We start from the raw sequence: 21,891 nt of genomic DNA, 5'->3' as shown, positions 1-21,891 counted from the left end.
GGTTATGTTCAATGGTACAACCAGGACATTAGAAGAATACACTGTTTATGGTAACTTAAAGGTTTTTTGCCAAGTCTCCCTTTTATTAAAAAAATGTTATTTTCTGTGTATGGGTGTTTTGTCTGCATGCACATCTGTGATCCCACATGTAGGCAGTGCCACGGAGGCCTTAAGAGGGTGTTATATTCCTGGATACGCAGTTTCTGACAGGAGCTGCTATATAGGTGCTGGGAATAGAACCTGGGTCCTTTGAAAGGGGAGTCACTGTTCTTAACCATTGAACCATCTCTCCAGCTCCTCCTTCTAAATTAAAAAAATTACATTTATTTATTTTGTGTGTGTGTGTGTGTGGTGGGGAAAGCACATGCTACAGGTGTGTGTGTGTGTCTGTGAAGGCCAAAGGACCACCATCAGGGAGTTACCTCTCTCTCTCCACTCTGTGAGTCAGGATTGGACTCAGGTCATCAGGCTTTAATGACAAGCTCTTAATCACTAAGCCATCTCAGCAGCCACACCTCTATTCTGTAAAATGCTAATAACTGTCCAGGTCTCTCTTGAAGCCCCAACGGCCTTATGTAGAGTCTGGTCACATGATGGGAGTTTATGTGTTATATATTTAACAGAAGCTGTGAGGGTTTACAGCAACTTAAATGCTGGGATTTGTTTCTTCACACTTACCCTGAGCTAGCTGTGGGCCTGTACCACAGTGTAGGGTCCCAGCCTCTGTCTCCGGCCGCTGGTCCAGATGGATTCCTTTGGACATGGAGTCTTCTGAGTGAGCTGAGGGTCCTTGAATTAGGCTGCTAATACTACAACAAAGATACATCTTCAGAGCGGAGATAACAGCAACCTGATCAAACTTACTGTTTCTATACCCGAGGACACAGAGCTAGCAATTACACTCTAAAGAAAGGAAATAGACTGTTTGCTTATTCTTTTTATTTTAAACTACATCTAAAACTATTATAAAATGCTATGCATTTTAACATCAATTTAATACAGTCAAGAAGTTATCGTTTCTGAGCCCCTCCCTGCCCACCAGACTCTTCAGGCTGAGCATCTCTAGGGATGCTCTCAGATTTTCACGAGAGAGCAATTATTATAGGTTTCACTTGGAAGTCAGGCATCATGAAGCACACATGTAATCCTAGCACTCAGGAGGCAGAGACAGAAGGATCATGAGTTCAAGGCCAGCCTTGGCTGCAAAGCAATATACTACTAAAAACAAATGGATGATTAAGTCACTGAGGTCACTTGGGATCTCTGCAGCCTTGGTTAATTCCCCAGTCTTCCAGTGACTTCTGTGTGCAGAGAAAGGAAAGACTTAAGGAGATAAAAGCAAAATTTCTGGTGACAATAAAAGTAGCCTGGAGAAAGCAAACGGCAAACTCAGAGCCAAGGCCTGTCGGAGAACTAGCAGACACACACATGGAGTGTGTTTTGGGATCCTTCAGATCTCCCTGACCAACAGCTCATTTCCCAGACTGGGAAGCAGTGTTACCTGGAAACAGAGCTGCTCTTCCAAGGACCACGCCCTGCCAGTCAGACTTGGTGCTCCGTGTCTGGGGCTAGCAGCTCACTCAGTGCAAACCCTCACCAGAACTCGGCTCCCAGCCTTGGCCAGTCTACGACTTAGAAACCTTTCTCATCCTTGGGTCTCTCTGGGATGCTGGAAACGTCTGACAGGCGCATGCGTACTTGCTGATACCTATCTGGGATCTCAAATCCCAGAGGCAAGCATCTCTTTCTTAAGCAGGATGCTGTCAACTTTCCGGGCTTCCTGCAGATTCCTTCCAGGTTAGGCAAGGGTGGGCGGCACTGATAACCTGTAGCCCAAAGTCGGGTCCAGTCTCAGGTACTCTGGGTACTCTGAGGTTTCTGGGTTCAGTTCTGGCTCTCCCATGGAACATTCTAGAGTACACACATGAAGTGAGTAACCACACTGGTTCTGACAAACTGGTTATCCTTCACATTACCACTCTCAGTAAACATGCTCACACCAGTGAGGACAGCTGCAGCCAAGTTCAGGTCCGCAGTGGAACCAAGTTGGTGGGACCTCAGGACTTGAACTTCTTTCCTCTCTGGCACAGCCGCTAGTTCAAGTAACTGAAAGCTTAGGTGTTGGGTCAACAAGAAGCTTCTTTGATGATTTACACTATTTTCTTTATTTAAAACAGGTCTCCCTTATTATTTTTTACATTACTATGAAAACATTTAAATTAGATCATATGCATGTATATGATGTGTTGAATTAACTCAGTTTGTGAAATAACCAGGCTAGCTAAAAGCTGAAACAATCATATTTTTATTTATTATAAGGGGCAAACTCATGAAACAGGAATGAGATGTCCAAGCTCAGCTGTGCTGTGAGAAAACCACAGAGAGAGAATACCCGGGCCATGCACCCGCTTTTCTCCGGGTCCTAGAAAGCCACACCCTAACTCGGTCCCACCTCTTAAAGATAATGGGTTGACAAAGATTCCCCATCAATGATGTGTGTGCTCACCTCACACCATGCATGTGGAGGACAGAGGATGACCGTGGAGTTGGGTCTCTCCTACTTGTATGTGCTTTCTGGGAATCGAATTCAGGTTGCAGGTTGAGTAGTATGTGACATTATCCTCTGAGCCATCTCTCCAGCTCTTAAATTTAATTATATTTTTAAGATATGCTTTTTTTTTGTACTCAAGGCTAGTCTCAAATTTATGATCCTTTTGTCTCTCCTGTCACCACAACTGGCCTTGCCTGTTTAAAAATAAGTCTATATATTCAAGGGCCCAAGGACACTGACTTCAGCACTGTTGGGGCGTGTTTAAGCAACATGGAATGCACCATTAGACTGATTATTTTAAAGCAGTGGGACAGCCTTCCTGGGAGGGAATGACAGAGGCCAACTGTGGGAATTCCCATGCACGTCTTGGATGGGCACACACCTGTCCTCCTTGGGTGGACCACTTTCCCCAGCCTTGAGCAACTGGTCACTGTCACTCTCCTGGAAGGGTATCTTCTGTCTTCTCTCTTTTTCTTTGTCTTGAGAATTTTCCAAGTCCACTTTATTCTGATAGAAAAATTGAGATCACTGTGAATATATTTTTTAAACATGCTAGATGAGCATGGACTCTCTGAAATCCACCCCCTAATGGCTTCCATCTGACCATGGACTACCTGAAACCTAACCCATCCCCTTTCCTCTCTTTGAATAATGAATTTTTTTCTTCTATTTTTTTTGCTATAAATTTTAAAGAAATGATTAATATGTACTTTCTGTACAAGTGAATGAGAGTTGCTGTAAGACTGCAGACATGCATACAACATGCTGATTATAGCCACCCAGCTCTTCTACTGTAAGACTGCAGACATGCATACAACATGCTGATTATAGCCACCCTGCTCTTCTACTGTAAGATTGCAGACACGCATCATGCTGATTATAGCCACCCTGCTCTTCTACTGTAAGACTGCAGACATGCATCATGCTGATTATAGCCACCCTGCTCTTCTACTATAAGACTGCAGACATGCATACAACGTGCTTATAGCCACCCTGCTCTTCTACTGTAAGACTGCAGACATGCATACAAATGCTGATGATAGCCACCCTGCTCTTCTACTCCTGCCCCAACCCTGTTTGTCAGTCCCCCTGCCTACAATTCGAAGACTAGTCTTCTAAACTAATGATCAATGATTTCTAAATATTTAGAATAAATGTGGCATTGAGATCTTTCTAAAAAAATGATCAAAAAAGGGATTGGTCAAGAAACTTCCCTTTCCAAACAAAATGAAGACATGGGACTGCTTACTTCAGGACAAATGGCTTTAGGTACCCATGAGTTATTTAACTTGGCATGTTTCTATCTATACCCCCACCACCTTACTTGGGGGATGTGGGGCTGACCAGCCTTACCAGGCTCTTTCTACCCAAAGACATGTCAGGTTTGTGTGGAATTTTGAGGGTAATGGGCTTGTTTTAATGCAGCTGGTGGAGAATGCACTGGGGGGCATATCTGCTGCCAATCATGCAGAGGGATGCATGGCATGGTGGGGGGCCCATGGCTGTGGAGGGAAAGAAAGCATGATGCTTGAGCCAGGCAGAGAGAAGGTTCCAGCACATGGGTTTATGACTGGAGATCCTGCTAGCCTGTCTGGGAAGATCTGGCCAGGGCAAGGACCACTGCTCTGCCTAGGGCTGGGTGACAGCGGGAACAACACACCAGGTGTCGCGTCCACGCAGGAGCTGCCGTGGCTCTGAATGAACAGCCAGGTTTGGTGTCAAGTCACTAAGTGTGATGGGAAGCCTGGTTTAAGTTACTTATGCCACACTCGGCTTCCATCAGTGAGCTTACCGGAGTCCCACTGCCGTCAGTGACTGACAAGGAAGTAGACAGCTGGTCTGCAGAACTCGAGGAAAGAGTGAATGGGACCACCGTGTCTTCAATTATCTTACGCTCCTAGGGCAAAGACGGGGATAAATGAAAAAAAGAAAAAGTTTTTAAAAACCTGTCAAGAGAAAAAGACACATTAAGGAACTCCAGGAGAAGATTCATCAGAACATATACAAGAAAGCATGGCTTTAAGGAAATCACATTTTTCCAGAGCACACAAATCAAGTACACCAAGTAGGCAAAAGTTTAGAACTTCGTATTGAATTTACATACACTAAGATTAACTAGTGTTTAATTAGAACAGGGTGAAGAAAAACTACTGTGGAGTTTATCAGCTAAATCAGCTATGCCGAAGGCAAAGTTCCCAGCGATACTGACAACAAACTTTAGATAGCAGACACTTCAGACAGCCTCTCCAAATTCTGTTGCTGTTGTTAAAACATTACCAGGACACAAGTCCCCTCTACAAATCCTCCAGCCTGGTGTAGTAACGTAGACAGTAGTAAGGATGTATTTAGCTTCAATGCTAAAATTATCTTACAAAACAAATTCATTACTACAAACACTCTTGCTGTAAGTGAGTACACACACAGATTGCTGGTTTTTTGTTTGTTTGTTTGTTTTTGTTTTTTTTGAGACAAGGTTTCTCCAGTCCTGGCTGTCCTGGAGCTCACTTTGTAGATCAGGCTGTCCTCAAATTCACAGAGATCCACTTGCCTCTGCCTCCCAAGTGTTGGGATTAAAGATGTATGCCGCCGCCACCTGGTTTTTTTTAAAAATTATTTTTAAGACTTATTTATTATGTATACAGCATTCCCCCTGCAGGTCAGAAGAGGTCATAAGATCTCCTTACGGATGGCTGTGAGCCACCATGTGGTTGCTAGGAATTGAACTCAGGTCCTCTGGAAGAATAGGCAGTGCTCTTAACCACTGAGCCATCTCTCCAGCCCTGATATTGCTGTTTTTATGTTATCTAACATAGATGAAGAATCAGATATTGACGTGATTACAGCAGCTTCTTAAACATGGCTCAATCCGTTCTTCCTACAGCCCACATGGCGGAGAGTTCCTGTGGTCTGTCAGAACCCATATGATGTGGTTCTCTTTCCAGAGACTGAAGGGACGCTGTTGCGGGACAGAGTCAGACACACCACAACCAGCATACACTGCAGACGCAAAGGGAGGTGACAGACTTTAAGGGACTGTGCTGACAAAGACACATTCTTCTTGGCAATTTCCTACCTCCTCGTAGTACCTGCGTTCTTCTTCTTCCACCTCCTTTTGGGCCTTTTCCCACTCTTCCTTCAACTTATCTTGTTCCTTCTGGTACCTCTCCTGTCATGGGATGTCCACAGAACATTTGGGAGTGACCACTGTACCCCCTCGCTGGGATGTCCCCCCTCTTCTAAAGTACCATGCACAACATATTACAAGATACTCTTCGTGAGAGAACATTGGAATCTAATGCATGCACACCGCAGAAAGAGATGCTGGGTATTAGGTACAAGTCAGGTACACGTAGTGGTTTGAATGAGGAACACCTCCCATTGGCTCGTGTATCTGAGCACTTGGTTCCACTTAGTGGTACTGTTTGGGAAGCTTTAGGATGTGGAGCTTGGCCCGAGGAAGTATGTCACTGGGGTTGGGCTCTGAGGTTTTATAACCCAATCTCCCTTCCTCTTCCCTCTCTGCTTCTACCGTGTGGATGAAAGGTGACCACTTGGCTTCCTCACTGCCAGCCAGGCCTCCGGCACCCACTGCCGTGCCTTCCCCACCGTGACGGACTATAGCGCTCTGGAACTGTCAGCCAAAATAAACCTTTCTTCCTAACTTGCTTTTTGTCAGGGCATTTTTTATCGCAGCAAGAGAAAATTAACTAACACAGACATTTAAAATCCCACGGGAAGCCAGATTTCTGCTGTCATGTTTTTCAGAATTTCTCTTCAGATAGACAATTGTTCATGAAGGATGAAAAAATCAACAAGCAACAAACTCCCTCAGCTTGGGAGCTCCTAGGTAGGCTGCACATAGAGTCTACTTCAGCTGAGCCTCTCAGGTAAGTTTTGTTATTTCACTAATAGAAATATTTTGCTGGGCTAGGGAAGTAGTTGCCTAGCACGTTCCATGGTCTGGGTTTGAACCCCACCCCCATAAATACCAACCAATCAAAGCCCAAACCAGCCAACACTGCTGGCAAGGAAGTTTAATACAAGGTTATAAAAAACCTACAAGGTTTATAAGAGAGGCAGGGCAGAAAAGTCCAAAGCGCTCCAGACAATAATCAGCTGAGAGGCAGAAGCACTCTGCATATCACCATGGCAACGAGATGAGGCCTTCTAGGCCCAGCTCACAGTTAACTTTAATCAAGAGAGCCTTGAAACCGCTCATCACAGTGCTTTGGTGTGAGAGCTTCCATCCCTGTGCTCAGAAAGGGTGCAATACTCATCACCACTTCTGAGAGATAATAAAACATTCCTTATAAGAATAATATAAAAATATGAGGAAGTCCCTGACAGCTCACCAGAAAAAAAAAAAAAAAAGAGTACGCGAAGATCAAAATTGGTGTTTGAAATGAGAATTGATTCCATGAAAACCTCAAAAATGAAAGCCTCATAGACAAAGGAGACATGTGCTTGTGCACACATGTTCCAACACTGACTTGTTACTGTCATCTGGGGCTAGGACAGGCCTGTGTGTCTCTTTGGAGGGGGACGACACTGAGGTGTCCCCAGACAGCAGCTGTTAGGCCACGACTTAGGTGCAGAAGGCTCTTGCTGATTCTAGTAGAGCATTGCTGGCCAAACCATGGCAGGAGTCGGAGATACAAGTGAAACTTATTATCAGAACCAAATAGTGCAGAAGCTCGGCAGGGTGTGCATGCCTGTAATCCCAGCGCTCAGGAGAGAGACAGCAGGGTCTCTGCAAATTCCAGACCAGGCAGGGTTATCTAGTGAGTCTCAAAAACAAACACACAAAAGAAACGAAAGCCAATTCCAAAAACAAAACAAATGACCCCTCACTCCAGAGTACTGTAAAGATTTAGGATGGGAATCAAGAGGGTCTTACTATCGTTTAAGTCATCAAGGCCTAGTCCTTTGAGGTTTCAAAGGCACCTAACTAAATTGCAGAGCTAAATCCAAATAGTTGATTTTTACCATTGAGCCCTCTCCCTTACCCATGGGAATCAGGGCAAAGGGTTAGGACAAAATATGAAGAGAAAGGAGAATAAATCGCATTGCACTTCAGTTCTAGAGTAGCAGGAACCATCAAGTTCAACGAGGTTTACACTGCTTCTCCACGTGGGCGTCTGGGTGTGTAGTAAAACAGCATAGGTTTCAGGGTTGTAGAGACTTAGGCTTGGGTCCAGGCCCTGCATCTATCAACCATGTGATACTGGGCGGTTAATCCAACATCTGTGAACCTTCGCCTTTTCAACTAAACACGGACTATTCAGATGTGTTCCCGGCACACCCCAAGGATACAAATAGGTCAGGTTCAAAGGTCACTAGGTCACTGTGGGCAGGAAGCAAATGGAAGCATGTTACGTTTTGTCTCGGAATATTTCTAGAATGGACCATTATCAGTTTTCACTGAAAAATGGAACAAAAATTCTGTTGAAGGAATTAGACTGATGTCAAATTTTATTCTACCTAATGCTATCGAATGGTTTTTTGGCAATTCGTTCTCTCTGCTTCTTGAACTGAGAACTGGTGACTAAGGAGGTAATGAATACAGGTAGAGTGACCCTTAATCATTACATATATATATATGTGTGTGTGTGTGTGTGTGTGTGTGTGTGTGTTAATGTGAATATTCTTCCCTACTTCTTCTCGTCTGGACCTGTTAGCAGGAACAATTAGGTATAAGATCCGGTTGCCTGGACACAGAGCATAGACAAACTCCTGAGTTTCTGAGAACTGGATTCCATGTTCCCTGTGCTAAAAGTCTATTCAATGCAACAGACATTGCAAGTACACAGTTACCGAACATGGGGAAACCAGCAGGCTGGTCCTACCTGGAGCAGACGCTCTTGTTCCTGCTGCCATTTCTCCTGTCGCCTACGCTCCTCTTCCGGGTCCCATGCCCAGAACTTAAACTGCTCAGGAAAAACAAAGAAAACAACCCCATGATCAGAACTGGATGCCTTGCCAGGGCAAGAAGACAATGAGCCTCCAATATGGTACCCAAGGGACACAGAAACAAATCTTCACACAGCTAAATGTCCTCTTTCGTGGCAGAAACTGTTTCCAAACTTAATCCCTTTTTACTTTGATTCCAAGCTGCCGGGCTGGTTCTATGCCTCTGTACTTCTTTTTTTTTTTTGGTTTTTTTTTTTTTTTGGTTTTTTCGAGACAGGGTTTCTCTGTGGTTTTGGAGCCTGTCCTGGTACTAGCTCTTGTAGACCAGGCTGGTCTCGAACTCACAGAGATCCACCTGCCTCTGCCTCCCAAGTGCTGGGATTAAAGGCGTGCGCCACCACCGCCCGGCCGCCTCTGTACTTCTTTATGGGTAACAGAAACACAGTGCCTACCCACAGGAACGAGAAGGCTTTGCTCCATGTCTCTCGGGAGCATGAGAAGTCTTAGAAGCACCCGTGCTCCTGGGCATGGCGCTTGTTGCCCATACTAATTCTGGCTTATACCAGGAGAGATGTATCGTCTAAGAACTAGGGTCTTTTGTACCTGAAGTGAGCCCCTTATACCACTATGGCTTTCCCAAAGTGGGTAATGTCACCTGGAGAGCAAGATGAGTGTCGCCCCAGCCCTGAGGCCAGCTTACTAAATCCTCAAACCCAAGACTGGTAACAAAAGCTTTAGAGAAGGTTTTAGCAAGTTGGAGAACAAACAAGAACACAGCTGGATTTTCGACCTGAATCTATGGGTTCTCTCACGTGTTCTACTTTCCCCAACAGGAAATGACTTTTCCTCTCCATCCTCACCCAGGGGCACATGAATAGTTTGACAACCTTGGAAGTCAATGGCTTGCATCATCCACTTCGGCTATGTGTGGTGATGCCTGCTTTACAGACATTCTGGGGTTCTTAGCTTCCAGGAAACCCAGGATTACCACTGTTGGTTTATGACTGAACTTTCACATATGGTTCCTAGTTCTGAGACGTGGTTGGAGAGATCAAGGGTATGTGACAAGCGGTGGTCCATTCTACATGGCCACAAAGGGAGCATCTTGGACTGGTCACCGGAGAGGGAGGGAGCATTCCTGTATCGGGCACCATATAGCAGCAACTGTATGATGATTTCAAGTGAGGCTCACCATCACCCCAAAAGAAAGCTACTTGCATCTCAATGTGCAGTCAAGGAAGATTAAACAGGGAGGATTTATAAACTACCTCCAGTGTCCTGCAGCTAGTAAACCTGGACTCAAGGATACAAAGAAATCAGCATTTTGTTTCCAGGCAGGACAGGATAACTACTTTATATAATGATATACAATCTTGGTACCAGAAAGCATCAAATTGTTTCAAAGTAAAAAATTTTTGGATCTCAGTTTTGGTTGAATACTCGTTAAGAAAATCAAACGTAAGTTAAAATCACTCCAGATGCACAAATTGGTTCTTGAAGGGGGACTACTTACAGGTGTGGTTACAGGGGACTTCTCACTGCTCGGAGAATCCGCTACACAGTGTAAAAAGACAGAAAAGAAGGCATCAGTGTGGGTGGCTTCTGGCTGTGCTGGTCTTTTGCTCCTCTCAGTGGAGGGTGGCTCCTAGGTTAACTTGGGCAGTATTAGAAAATCACAATAGAGCAGAGCCTGGCAGGTTGTGCCCATCACCAAGAGGACTGAGAGTGTGACCCATCAAGCAGCACCAGGTACTAGACTCTAGGAAGCGACAACTATAGCTCTTAGTGACAGATCTTAGTACACCCTGCATTCTGGTGAACAGAGCAGGTCCCCCACTGTCTGACACGAAGAAGTACCACACAGAGAGGCCGATGTCATCCAGGAAGAACAGCGAGTGACACAGTTAACAAGAGAACACCACATCTGTGGCCAATGCTTCTCATCTGATTTCAAGGGGGAAGTGGACGGTAAAGAGCCAGGTGGGTGGTGTTATTTCTCTGGCGTCTCAAAAATCAATATAAAGCTCTGCGAAAGCCTCCCAATTTTAGTACGATTGTGCTGATTGATACCAAAGAACAAGCTCATTGCTAACTGTGTGTCACAAACAAGCATCTTTTTTTTCTTTTAAATATCTTAAATCAGAAATGAAGACAGATGACAGACACCATTGGTTGCCCCAACATGAATTTTTACATATAAGAGATGCAGCTATCCAGTATGCCGTTTACCTGACTGGGAGAAAAACTGGGACCGTAGCCAAGAGTTCTGAACTCTCAGCGGAACACTGGCACTGCTAGGCACCTCTAGATCAGATGGCAAAATAGAATAAACAGAAATCCATGAAACCGGGCGAGAACTGAGAACACATCCCCACATGTCAAAGAAGGGGCAGCTCTAGTTGAGTCAGGAACTGAACAACTCAACCCAACGTGAGACAGCTCATGGGAACACATGTAAAACTTGACAATACAGACAGTGGGCAGACTGCATTTCTGCTGTGGAGGTGCTGAGGGAAAGATTTTAGGCCCATACTTAGTGGGGATATTGTTTAAGGGTTAAAGGTCATGGTGACACAGCGGCACACTGTGCAGGGGCAACTTTAGGGAAGAATAAAAGGGCAGGAGAGATGCACAGTGGGATGGATGATGCTATCCACATCACATCTGATGAAGGGGTGAGGATGTGGCTGTTTTCATGTCACACATATAGACAGGTACATGTCTGTGATAGCATGCAGTGTGCCAAGCACACACGACTCCTGGCAAGCATTTGCACCTTATGCATTGGGCTCTGTCATGCGAATTCTCAAAGCAAAAACACCACAGGTCAAAGCCCGTGTTTTATAGAAACATAACTTTGGCATAACTTTACTATTTCCAGAGGGTTGGATAAAGGAAACCCGCCAGCTGTAACTGTATTTTAGGAATGTTTCCAGAGCATTGAAAGGCTGTACTGATGCGCATGTGTGTGTTTGGGGGGCGCCTGTGGAATCTTATTCGGCCTGTGTGAGCATCTATAAATAAATGACTTCAAAGAAACTGGGGAGACACCAATTTCTGTGGGAGAGAGAATTTATAAGGTGTGGCTCTAGGGCTCCTGGTTCTTTTGGACTGGATGATGGAATTCAAGAGAGTCGCTTAAGTGTGTACCAAATTCTTAGACCTGGGTCATAAGCCACGGCTTCTCCCACCACAGTCTAGTCAAACGCAACCATGTCTTCATAGATTGCATTTATTAGAGGCCCCGGCATCTAGAAAGATCTCTTTGTAGAGTCTAAATAATCATACAGTCAGTTTCATGCCCAGCAGCAATGTCTTTGAGGCACCATTTACATAACTACTTCAAGTCAGTGGCTTCCAGGCTGGGATTCCTGGGCTGCTTGGATGCATGGTCTTGCTAGAAGTACAGAAGATCTCTGGCTAGATCTACAGAACCGGACACTGAAGGTTTGGTCTCAGCCCTGCAGGCTCGGGCACACACTCATGTCTGAGAACTACTGCTTCAAGCTGTATTGCTGTCCTGTTAATGTTTTTTCTTCTTTAGAAAAGCATTCTAAAAAAGTTTATTCTTTCTGCCTAGCACCTGGCTCTATACTTCCACTCCTATCATTATAATTCTACTCTCTTAAAAACTGGTAGATGGTAATGTCTCCTTGACAGGTGATAGTTTGCCCCTGGGAAAAACTGAAAAGGGGAACTCTGCAGCTCAGAACGTGATGAGCGAGGCTTTAAACCCAGCTGTTCGACTCCCAGCCCTCACACTTAGGATCACAGAGCTCATGAACCACACGTCCTAACAGAATAAGGGCCTCCAAACCCAGTTCTCCTTTGAGAAATTACCTTTGAAATTACTCCAGTGCTATGAATTTTTATTTTTTAATCCATTAAACTTGAATAAAACATGAAATAAAGTTCCTTAATTCAACAGCAATTTCTCAAAACAAGAATGCCTTGTGTTTAATGGGGGATGAAAAATATAAATATTAGACATCAGGACTAATTGGTGAGGCTGACATAGTTAACCTAACCACAGTTCTTACCTACTAGTTAAAAAGTGCTAGAAAGGGAACATAATTACCATGTCTAAATATGGCCAACTGGTTGACCCAGTTGTGAGATTTAATTTTTATTAATTATTTTCAGGACTGTAAGGCTGAAAAGTTTGGGTCAAAATGTTTTGGAGGTGGTACTACATCTGCCTCTCCACTAAGAGACGAATACCCACTAGTATGTGTACCACTGAGCTTCCTACCAAGTGCTCTTTGTTCTGCATATAGCTCGCAAAGCAATCAACGAAAGCTAATGGAGACCAACTCAGGTGGTGTTAATGGTGACCCCAAATAGCTTCTCACTCTTTAAAAGAGAGATAATAATAAGTGATGCATAATGACGTCACACCATCCTCTCTGACAGGTCAGACCTATGACACACACTGGAGGAAAACGTTAAAGGAGCACACAGAGCCTTGTGGTCCCACCTCCCACCCTAGCTGTTGTCGACCTAGAGAGTCTGCACTGGTGCAGCCCAAGGCTGACCACTTGGAGAAGTAATCCCAAGGATGGTAGCATTCTCTGAAGGCCATATTCCCCACTTCACATTCCTAAGGTCCTTCCTGGTGGTGTGGGCACTTGGGTTTCTCACAAGGCTAAGGGCATAAAGTTGGGTTCTTCAAGAACCAAAGGGTGAGTTCAGAACTCATATATGGTCCACAAAGAGGGAACCACCACAATTTTAAGACCTTCACAGATCCTTAACTCCCATATTTCTCGAAGTTACCTTCTCTACATTATATCAAACATTAAAACATAGCAAATATACAAAACACATTAAAATGTATCCAAAGTATGTTATGTGTTAAACATATTAAAACATATCCGTAGTGTGCATGTGTTATTACACACATATCGAAGATGTATCTTTAAATGTTTCATGTATTTTGTTTTTCATTTTTGAAAATATTAAATGTTATTATTATGAAGATTTTTATTTGTTTGTTTGTTTTCGAGACAGGGTTTCTCTTTGTCCCCCTGACTGTTCTGAAACTTCCTCTGTAGACCAAACTGGCCTTGAACTCATTATCTACCTGTCCCTGCCTCCTGAGTGCTGGGATTAGAGGCATGCACCCCCACTACCTAGTCATGAAGAATTTTTTTGAAGGAGTAAAATTTTGGTTGAGTGACTATACTAATCATTGTGTACACCCAAGACTTAGGTCAAACAAAAAGAACAAAAACTCTCACTTTCCCCAAAGTTAATTGGTAAAATGGGTATTTTTATAGACTGGAATTAATAATGACATTCATATAATATTAGATTGTTTGAAAAACAAATTGAGTTTTTATTTTTAATTATCAATCATGTTTTGGAGCCAAGACAAAACAAGTTTTAAGGTCTCAATACTATCAGGCCCTGTTGTACCCACAATGCCTAGCTGACAAGGTGGTCTTCATGGCAGGGTTCCTGGTGTCAAACAGAACGTGCCTCTCAGCTTTCCGAGCTGAAATTCTCAATTCACAGACTCTGGTGAGGAATATGGCTACAGGGACATCACATGAAGGATGCTACCAGCTATTTCTGCGAGGTGCATTTTCCCATAGGTGGGCCCAGAAGACTAGGAAGATCTAAGAGAATACTTTCCCCCCTCCTTACCTTGAGAGTCGAGATTTGGCAAGTGCAGTTGGTTGGTTTCAGGCATTTTGTTGAGAAAAGGAAACGTCAAGGTTGCTTCTGGCTCTGGGGATTTTGGCTTTGCTACCTGAAACACAGCAACAGACACAAACACTAGACAAACTGTCCAGCAATTAACCTGCAGCTTGATTTTACACTATGACTACTTAAACAAGCCGGTGAGCTTAAACATTTCATTTTACAATACAATTTTTCCTTCCCTAAAGATTTTTCACACTTTACTGAATCAATAAAGTGATTGATATTTATCTAGAAATAAAATAAGGGCATAAGAATGTGGTGATCCCCTTTCTTCATCCTCAGAAGACATTGGAGCTTTTCCCCTCCTCCACTTTTTTTCTTTGGACAGGGTCTTACTACATAGTTCTGGCTGTAAGGCTAAGCATTATAGTAATCCACTTTTAATGGACATTACTCTGAAGACAGTACTCTACTCTCCCATAAAGTTATGCAACTCACATATACTCTGCCTGTTGACAAAGATGCATTGCCAAAACAGTTAGTGCCAGCCAGCGCAGGGGTCCTTACAGTTTTGAGGCTCATTAGATGACTTGTTAGGCTTTAAAAATTCTTGTGTTTGCTTTAAGATTTTAAATATCATTGCTATTTGATTTTATTTGTTTCCTCCAAGTCTGAAGACTCTTCTAGAGTAGAAGCACCCTCTTGCTGTCCTATTGCTTCTAATCAATTTATTCCCAGAGACAGAATGCCAAATATTTCAACACTGCCTAAGATAAGAGCCACAGACTTCTGAATCTGAATGCAGAAGGCAGCTGTTTTTGGGTTAGTCCGTTTTGCCTCCCATAGGACTTAACTCTAACTTATAGCTGCTGGCTCGGCAACATTTACTCCTTCTCTGTTGCATTTTATTTTTTCTTATTAAGAATATATTCAATCCTAAGAGAATCTTGAAGGAAATAGAATCAGTCACATTGGTCAGCATTGCTGTGGTCAACCAGACAGCTGTATAGACTTCAGTATTTAACATACAGCAAATACTTAAGGTCTGGTTGTATCAAAGTTCACAACATGTTAGTCTTACTTTTCTAAATATTTATTTTTACTTATCTCTCTCTCTCTGTGTATGTGTGTGTGTATGATAGTATGTGCATGTGAGTGTAACAAGTACCCACAAAGGCCAGTGGTATTGGGTCTCCCTAGAGATGGAGTCATGGCTGGCTGTGACCCACCTGATGTAGGTGCTGGGCACTGAGCTCTTAACCTCTGAGCCACCTCCATGGCCTTGACAACCCTCGAGCCTTTAGCTCAGAGAAACTATTTCTTGAATGGTGTAGACTGACAAGGAGGTTCAGAGAAGAACTGGTTGCAAATGAAAGAATTAAACATAGCAGAAATGCCAGTCTGGTGCTTTGCTTTTACAAAGGTGACATTCCCCAAGTGAAATCTGAAAATCAAAGCTGTTGCAAGCACGGTGATCACCATTATCTAAGACGGACAGAGAGGGGAGAGGGCCATAGATGGGGTGTGTGTGGGGGCGGGAACTGCTGCCCTAGAGGTCATTATTCTATTTGCTAACCAACCACTAGAGCTTCCAAACCTGCAGTCAACAGCACAGAATTTTAAAGGTGGGGATATAGTAGCATTTGATACCAAGGATAACCTGGGAATCCTGGATAGTTTATGCTTTAATATGATTCTGAGACTCATGTTTACTAAATAGACAAAAGGTTTATGATAGAGAACAAACAAAACAGATAAACAACCCAAGAACTGATTGGAGGAGGGTCATATGTCTATTGGTTAATAAAGAAACTGCCTTGGCCCTTTGATAGGACAGAAAATTAGGTAGGCGGAGTAGACAGAACAGAATGCTGGGAGGAAGAAGCCAAGTCAGGCAGTCGCCATGATTCTCCCACCTGACACAGACGCAGGTTAAGATTTTTTCCTGGTAAGCCATACCTTGTGGTGCTACACAGATTATTAAATATGGGTTAAGTCAAGATGTGAGAATTAGCCAATAAGAGGCTAAAACTAATGGGGCAGGCAGTGTTTAAAAGTATACAGTTTCCGTGTAATTATTTCAGGTATAAAGCTAGCCGGGTGGCGGGATACAGCCCTGCAGTTCCTGCTACAGAGAACCCTTGAAAGTGTTTTTTTTTTTTTTTTTTTTTCTGGTTTTTCGAGACAGGGTTTCTCTGTAGCTTTGGAGTCTGTCCTGGAACCCCTCACTCATCCTATTGTCTGTATATGTAACAAATGTGTTTGTGTGTGCTAAGGCATTTGATATATTCATAATGCAAATGTCTGTATTTCCCCTTCTCTCTCCATATACAGTGGTGGTGTGAATAAGAATGTCCCCTGTAGGCTCATATATTTCAATGCTTTTTCCTTCATCTGTGGAATAGTTTGGGGAAGGATCAGGAGTTGTGACCTTTTTGAAGAAGCGGGTGTCTCTTGGGGTGGGCTTTGAGGTTTCAAAAGCACATACTAGGCCCAGTCTCTCTCTATGTCTGTCTGTCTGCCTTTTGTCTCCCTCTGCTTTCTGCTTGTGGATCAGATATTAGCTTTGAACTACTGCTCCGGCACCCTGCCTGCCTGTCTGATGTCACACTCCTCACTGTGACGAAAATGGAGTCATTCCCTGAAACTCTAAGAAATCCCCCAATTAAATGTTTTCATTTATAAGTTGCCTTGGTTTTGGCATCTCTTTATAATGTGTGTGTGTGTGTGTGTGTGTGATGTTTAACAATGAACATGCAGTGAGCACAGGGAAAACGATCGGGTGAGACCACCAGCCCTCGTGGATTTAACTCTCCACTCCGCTGTGTCCTCACCTTCTGTGACAGCACTAACTCTACCTTCCCACTCATCTCATTTTCTGGCTTCTTCTGGTCTCGTTCTTCTGGCACCTCGTTCTTCAGCTGCGCGCTGGGGGAGAAGTCCACAAAGGCCACAGTGGGGCTGCAGCGAGTCACCGTGGCTGTAAAATGCTGCGGCTCTGGAGGGAAGTCACAGGTGGGAGCAGGAGGAAAAGGAAACCATACAACGGATCATTTCCCTTCAGAGTCACCATGAACGTTTCATCAGAGAGCTCCCTCCTGAGGACAAGCTGGGTCACTGCACAAGGGTGCGCAGCCAAGAGCTGGGACGGCAAGATTCCTAGCAAACTGTCCTGCGAGCCAAGACCGTTCGTAACAGAGTCGCGATTCGCATCTGAGTAACACGTGACACGGAATATTTAATGACAATGACAAGACGGACTTGTCTGTACTTGTGATGGGGTGACTAACTTTCCCTTGTTGTGTGTGCTGCTGTCCTCATCTGGAGACCAGAGGCTGACGTCACGCCTTCCTCTATATCTCCTACCAGGCAAGCAGTGTTCCTCCATGGTCTTTGCTTTGGTTCCTGCCTCCATGGTCCTGACCTGAGCTCCCGCCCTGACCCCCTTTGAAGGATGGACTGTGATCTGGGAGTTCTAAGGTGAAACAAACACTTTCCTTCCCGAGTTGATATTTATCACAGTGACTACGAAGTGACCAGGACAGCTCAGTGTTTGAATTATTGCTATAAAGGAACTAAGTATTTTTTAAATGAGGATGAAGACATACTTTGAGAGAATTTCAGAGTATATCTCTATCTCTATCTCATCTACCTACCTACCTACCTATCTATCTATCTATCTATCTATCTATCTATCTATCTATCTATCTATCTATCTATCTATCTATCTATCTATCTATCTATCTATCTATCTATCTATCTATCTATCTATCTATCTATCTATCTATCTGTCTATCTATCTATCTATCTAATCATCTCCAAAGCCCAAGTTCCTATTTTTATAGCCACATTAATGCCATAGTGAGAATTTCTCCCCAGAGCCTCTAGGTGGCAGCACAACCACAGAGCCGGACATTCCCCTGCCGCTTAGCTGGGAAAATTGGCACCATTCCCTCACGAGTCACCAAACTTTACCTGAAAACTCGCATGAGACAAACCTGCTGAGGTCGGCTCCGCGTCCTGTGCCCCCGACTTCCCATCGGCATTCTCATCCTCTTGGCCATTTGACTCAGCTTCATCAGAGGCTGCCTGAAAAAGATTTTTTTTTTTTTTTTTTTTTTTTACCTCTCTTGAATAAACCAAACCCTTGAAAGTTTTGAAAAGCAAAGGCTATTTCCTGAGTGATAATTTTCAGGTCTAACAAGATGGGGCGCCCACACAAACTGTCTTCTAGGTTGAAGCTCTACGCTGGAAGTCTTATTTTGCTGGAAGGAGGCATTTGTGAGCATGAGCAAGTAGATACCAGCAAGCTCCCTTTCCCCAACCATCCTCACTGTTTGTCTTACCACCAAATCTCCTAAGTCAAAGTCACCATCTGCTTGCTTACAAATGCCTTTCAAGTTCGCTGCGGGTCCGACGACCAGCAGAGGGGATTTTGTTTTGATTTTTAAAGCCTGAACCTCACAGTTGGCTGTCCTGGGCATAGCTGCTTGTGGCTCTTAACATTGCAGGGTTTATCCTTGAAGCTTGTAGGAGTTTTTATAGCCACTTCTTCCCTTTTGTTCCGACAGCTGGGAACTAAGGTTAGCTTTTCTTTCTTAGTCTTGCACTAATGGGTCTCCTTGACATGGATACAGGTCACTGCCACACCAGTCAAGTACCTGTCTCCTAGCCGAGCCTTCCTGTAGCAACCTAATGGGAACAGCTGAACAAATCAGGACCATAAAGGGAAGCACTTCACAGTCACTGAACATAAGATGTCCAGCAGGCTGAGGACACTGCTTAGCGGGACAGTGCTTGCCTAGTGTTCACAGGGCCATTGTTGGTGTGATCTTAAGCATGGCACAGATAACACACACACACACACACACACACACCTGCTATACAGTAGTGATGTGTGAACTTATTCAATGTGAAGTTAAAACATTTAAAGTTTATATATATAGTATTATGTCTACATACATAAGATTATACATATGCTTATGTACATACAAATGTACCTGTCAATATATGTATTAAAATATATCATGTATATATACATATACATATTTATACCACACATACGCATATGTGTATTGTGTGGCATATACAAACACGTGTGTGTGGCATAAAAGCCAAAGAGGATTAAATAGTAGACAGCGGAAGCAAGGAGGAGTGGCAGCAGATAGCGTTCAGACAGGGCAAATAAGAGCAATATACAATGTATGTATACTGTATGTACAATGTATGTATAAAAGTGCCACGATGAAGTTATCATTTTATGCTAAAACAATAAAAACAGAAACACAAAACTCCAAGGAAATAGAAAATGTTAATGTATTCATTTTTAAATGTGTTTACATTTGGGGACGATTTTCCCAACTTTAAGCACATATTTTCATATATTATAAAAGCTGAAGAGCCAGAAGACAATCTGTGTAGTTTCACATTATCACAGAGCATGGGGAACTGACTCAAGAGTTAAGTCTGATGTTTTTCTCCTCTACCTTAGTGGCTTGACAAAAATAAGTGGAAGGTTAAATTAATTCTATCTGGAAGAATGCTTACACAAAAGAGTGTAAGCCAATGACTCTATTTCATTTTATTCTTTTAGCAGAAGTTTTATGTAAAAGACTAAAGTTGAATTTTTAGTGTGTATAAAACATTGCATAAACTTTAAAGGATTTTAAGACGAAAACTAATATTTGTTTTCATAAAAGGAATAGACAGAAGTTCCCCTTCTGCCTGGTCATGCAGCCTCTCAGTTCCAAAGAAACACACAGAGGTTTACAACAATTATAAACTGTTTGGCCTATTAGCTCAGGTTTATTATTAACTAGCTCTTACAACTTGAATTAACCCATAATTTTTGTCTATGTTAGCCACCTGGTGTGGTGCCTTTTATTAGTGAAGCATTCTTATCTTGCTTCCTATGTATCTGTCTGGTGAATGACTCTTCCTTTCCTCTTCCCAGAGTTCTCCTAGTCTGTTCTCCCTGCCTATAGTTCCCACCTGGCTACTGGCCAATCAGCACTTTATTAAACCAATACAAGTGACAAATCTTTACACGGTACAAGAGCATTATCCCACAGTAAAAAGGCATTAATAAATCCTTCATAACGTATCTCCAAGGAGAAACTAACTCCCCCAACTTGTCCTCTGACATCTACTTTGGCCCTCATACAAACACACACATTATATGTACATACACATATACATATATACATACACAAAATAAATAAATGTAAAACATTTTAATATTAAAAATAGGGATTTTTAAAGCAAAACCTTTCAAGCTGCTTAAAGACTTTAACAATAGTATGTAGTGGAAAATTTGATTGTTTTTTGGAGGGTGAAGTACTTTGAAATACTCATAATTAGACTGAAGTTTTCTAATGACAGATAATCATATATCAAGTTGGAAAGAACATACTATCAAATTAAAATGTATTTTTTTTTTCTTTTCCAGTACTGAGGACTCAACAGAGATTCCTACATGCAAGATTCCTACATCTACCGCTGAGCCACACTCTGCTCCTAGCCCTTTCTTACTATTTAAGTCAGAGTCTTGATAATTTGCACAGGCTACCCTTGAATTCACTCTGTATCTAGAAAGACTCTGCAATCCTCCTGCCTCAGCCTCTCAAACAGTTGAGACTTTAAGCTTATGTCTTGAGGCTAGCTTTAAGAACCCTAGGCAGGCCAGTTGTGGTGATGTATGCTTGTAATCTGAGCCATTTCAGAGCCTGAGGCAGGACTACAAGTTCAAGCACAGCCTAGGCAAATTAGTGAGGCCCTATTACAAAAAAACAAAACAAAAATAAAAAAAAAAAACTGAAAAGGTCTAGGTGTTTCAATAAATGGTGGAATGCTTGTATGGCATGTACAAGACTCTGGGTTTGCTCCTCAGTATCACACACAAAAAACAAACAAACAAACAAAAACTCAAAGAAACAAACATTCCCCAAACCCACTGCCAATAAGAAAAAAAAAAAAAAACACAGTCAGAAAATAACCACATTGGTATTACTTAATGGATCTTTAATACTTTTTAAATCATGCCAACAAGCTTGAACTGAATCCCTTTAAGAAATGATAAATGAGCAGGGTGGCATATGAATAATGGTGGCACACGCCTTTAACTTGGGAGGCAGAGGCAGGCAGATCTCTGAGTTCAAAGCCAGTCTGGTTTACAGAGTCAGTTCCAGGACAGTCAGGGCTACACAAAGAGACCCTGTCTTGGAAAACAAAAACAAAACAACAGCAAAAAGAAACAAAGAAAGAAATTCAATGAATGAAAGGAACCAGACCAAAATTTCTTTTATTATTCTGAGGTTCTGTGTGTGTGTGTGCGTGTGTACGTGTGTACATGGTGTGTGTGTGTGTACACTCATGCATTTATAGAATAACTGAAGAACAACCAGTTCAACACTTAAAAGAATAAGCTAGACTATTTTTTTAGTTCACTCTGATGCAGATAGAAACACTAATACCCGGTGGTACTTTTGCTTTATGATGTTAATATATAAAATACTGGCAAGACTACTGATTCTTAGCTTCCTTCTCTCCTAACGGACTAAATTACAGAAAACTATCTAAGGCTGGAAAACAAATTTGCAGCTAAATACTGATGAACGAGCCTCTTGAGAACACTCATGTTTCCAATTACTAGAACTGAGTAGCTACAAACAGGGCCCAGAGCCTGAAAATGAACAAAGAGATGAACATATTTTATGCACTCTAAGATGCCATCCAGTTCAAGTTGTATTATTTTAGGCACTACTAAGAAAGAAAACACACTG

The 21,891-nt window shown here is 42.8% G+C and overlaps 1 protein-coding gene across 13 annotated transcripts in view; it reads right to left on the bottom strand.

Moving 5' to 3' along the window:
- Limch1 (LIM and calponin homology domains 1) overlaps positions 1 to 21,891 on the bottom strand; it is a 306,925-nt gene that overhangs the window by 14,959 nt on the left and 270,075 nt on the right. For 11 of the 13 annotated variants that reach the window (XM_057772413.1, XM_057772410.1, XM_057772416.1 and 8 more), the window contains 9 exons: positions 18,109 to 18,199; positions 16,945 to 17,108; positions 14,111 to 14,216; positions 9,975 to 10,015; positions 8,398 to 8,478; positions 5,625 to 5,717; positions 4,344 to 4,448; positions 2,934 to 3,058; positions 679 to 809 (listed from right to left, as the gene is read on the bottom strand). In XM_057772413.1, coding sequence (XP_057628396.1) covers positions 679 to 809; positions 2,934 to 3,058; positions 4,344 to 4,448; positions 5,625 to 5,717; positions 8,398 to 8,478; positions 9,975 to 10,015; positions 14,111 to 14,216; positions 16,945 to 17,108; positions 18,109 to 18,199 — 937 coding nt within the window. Of the gene's footprint in view, positions 1 to 678; positions 810 to 2,933; positions 3,059 to 4,343; positions 4,449 to 5,624; positions 5,718 to 8,397; positions 8,479 to 9,974; positions 10,016 to 10,690; positions 10,766 to 14,110; positions 14,217 to 16,944; positions 17,109 to 18,108; positions 18,200 to 21,891 lie in introns of all 13 variants that reach the window. The other 2 variants (XM_057772409.1, XM_057772418.1) reach the window with 2 other exon arrangements.

The sequence above is a fragment of the Chionomys nivalis genome, chromosome 6, assembly GCF_950005125.1.
Source record: "Chionomys nivalis chromosome 6, mChiNiv1.1, whole genome shotgun sequence".
In the NCBI taxonomy this organism is placed as follows: Eukaryota; Metazoa; Chordata; class Mammalia; order Rodentia; family Cricetidae; genus Chionomys; species Chionomys nivalis.
Note: the sequence above shows the minus strand (reverse complement) of the source record. Positions and strands in the feature narration are given on the sequence as shown.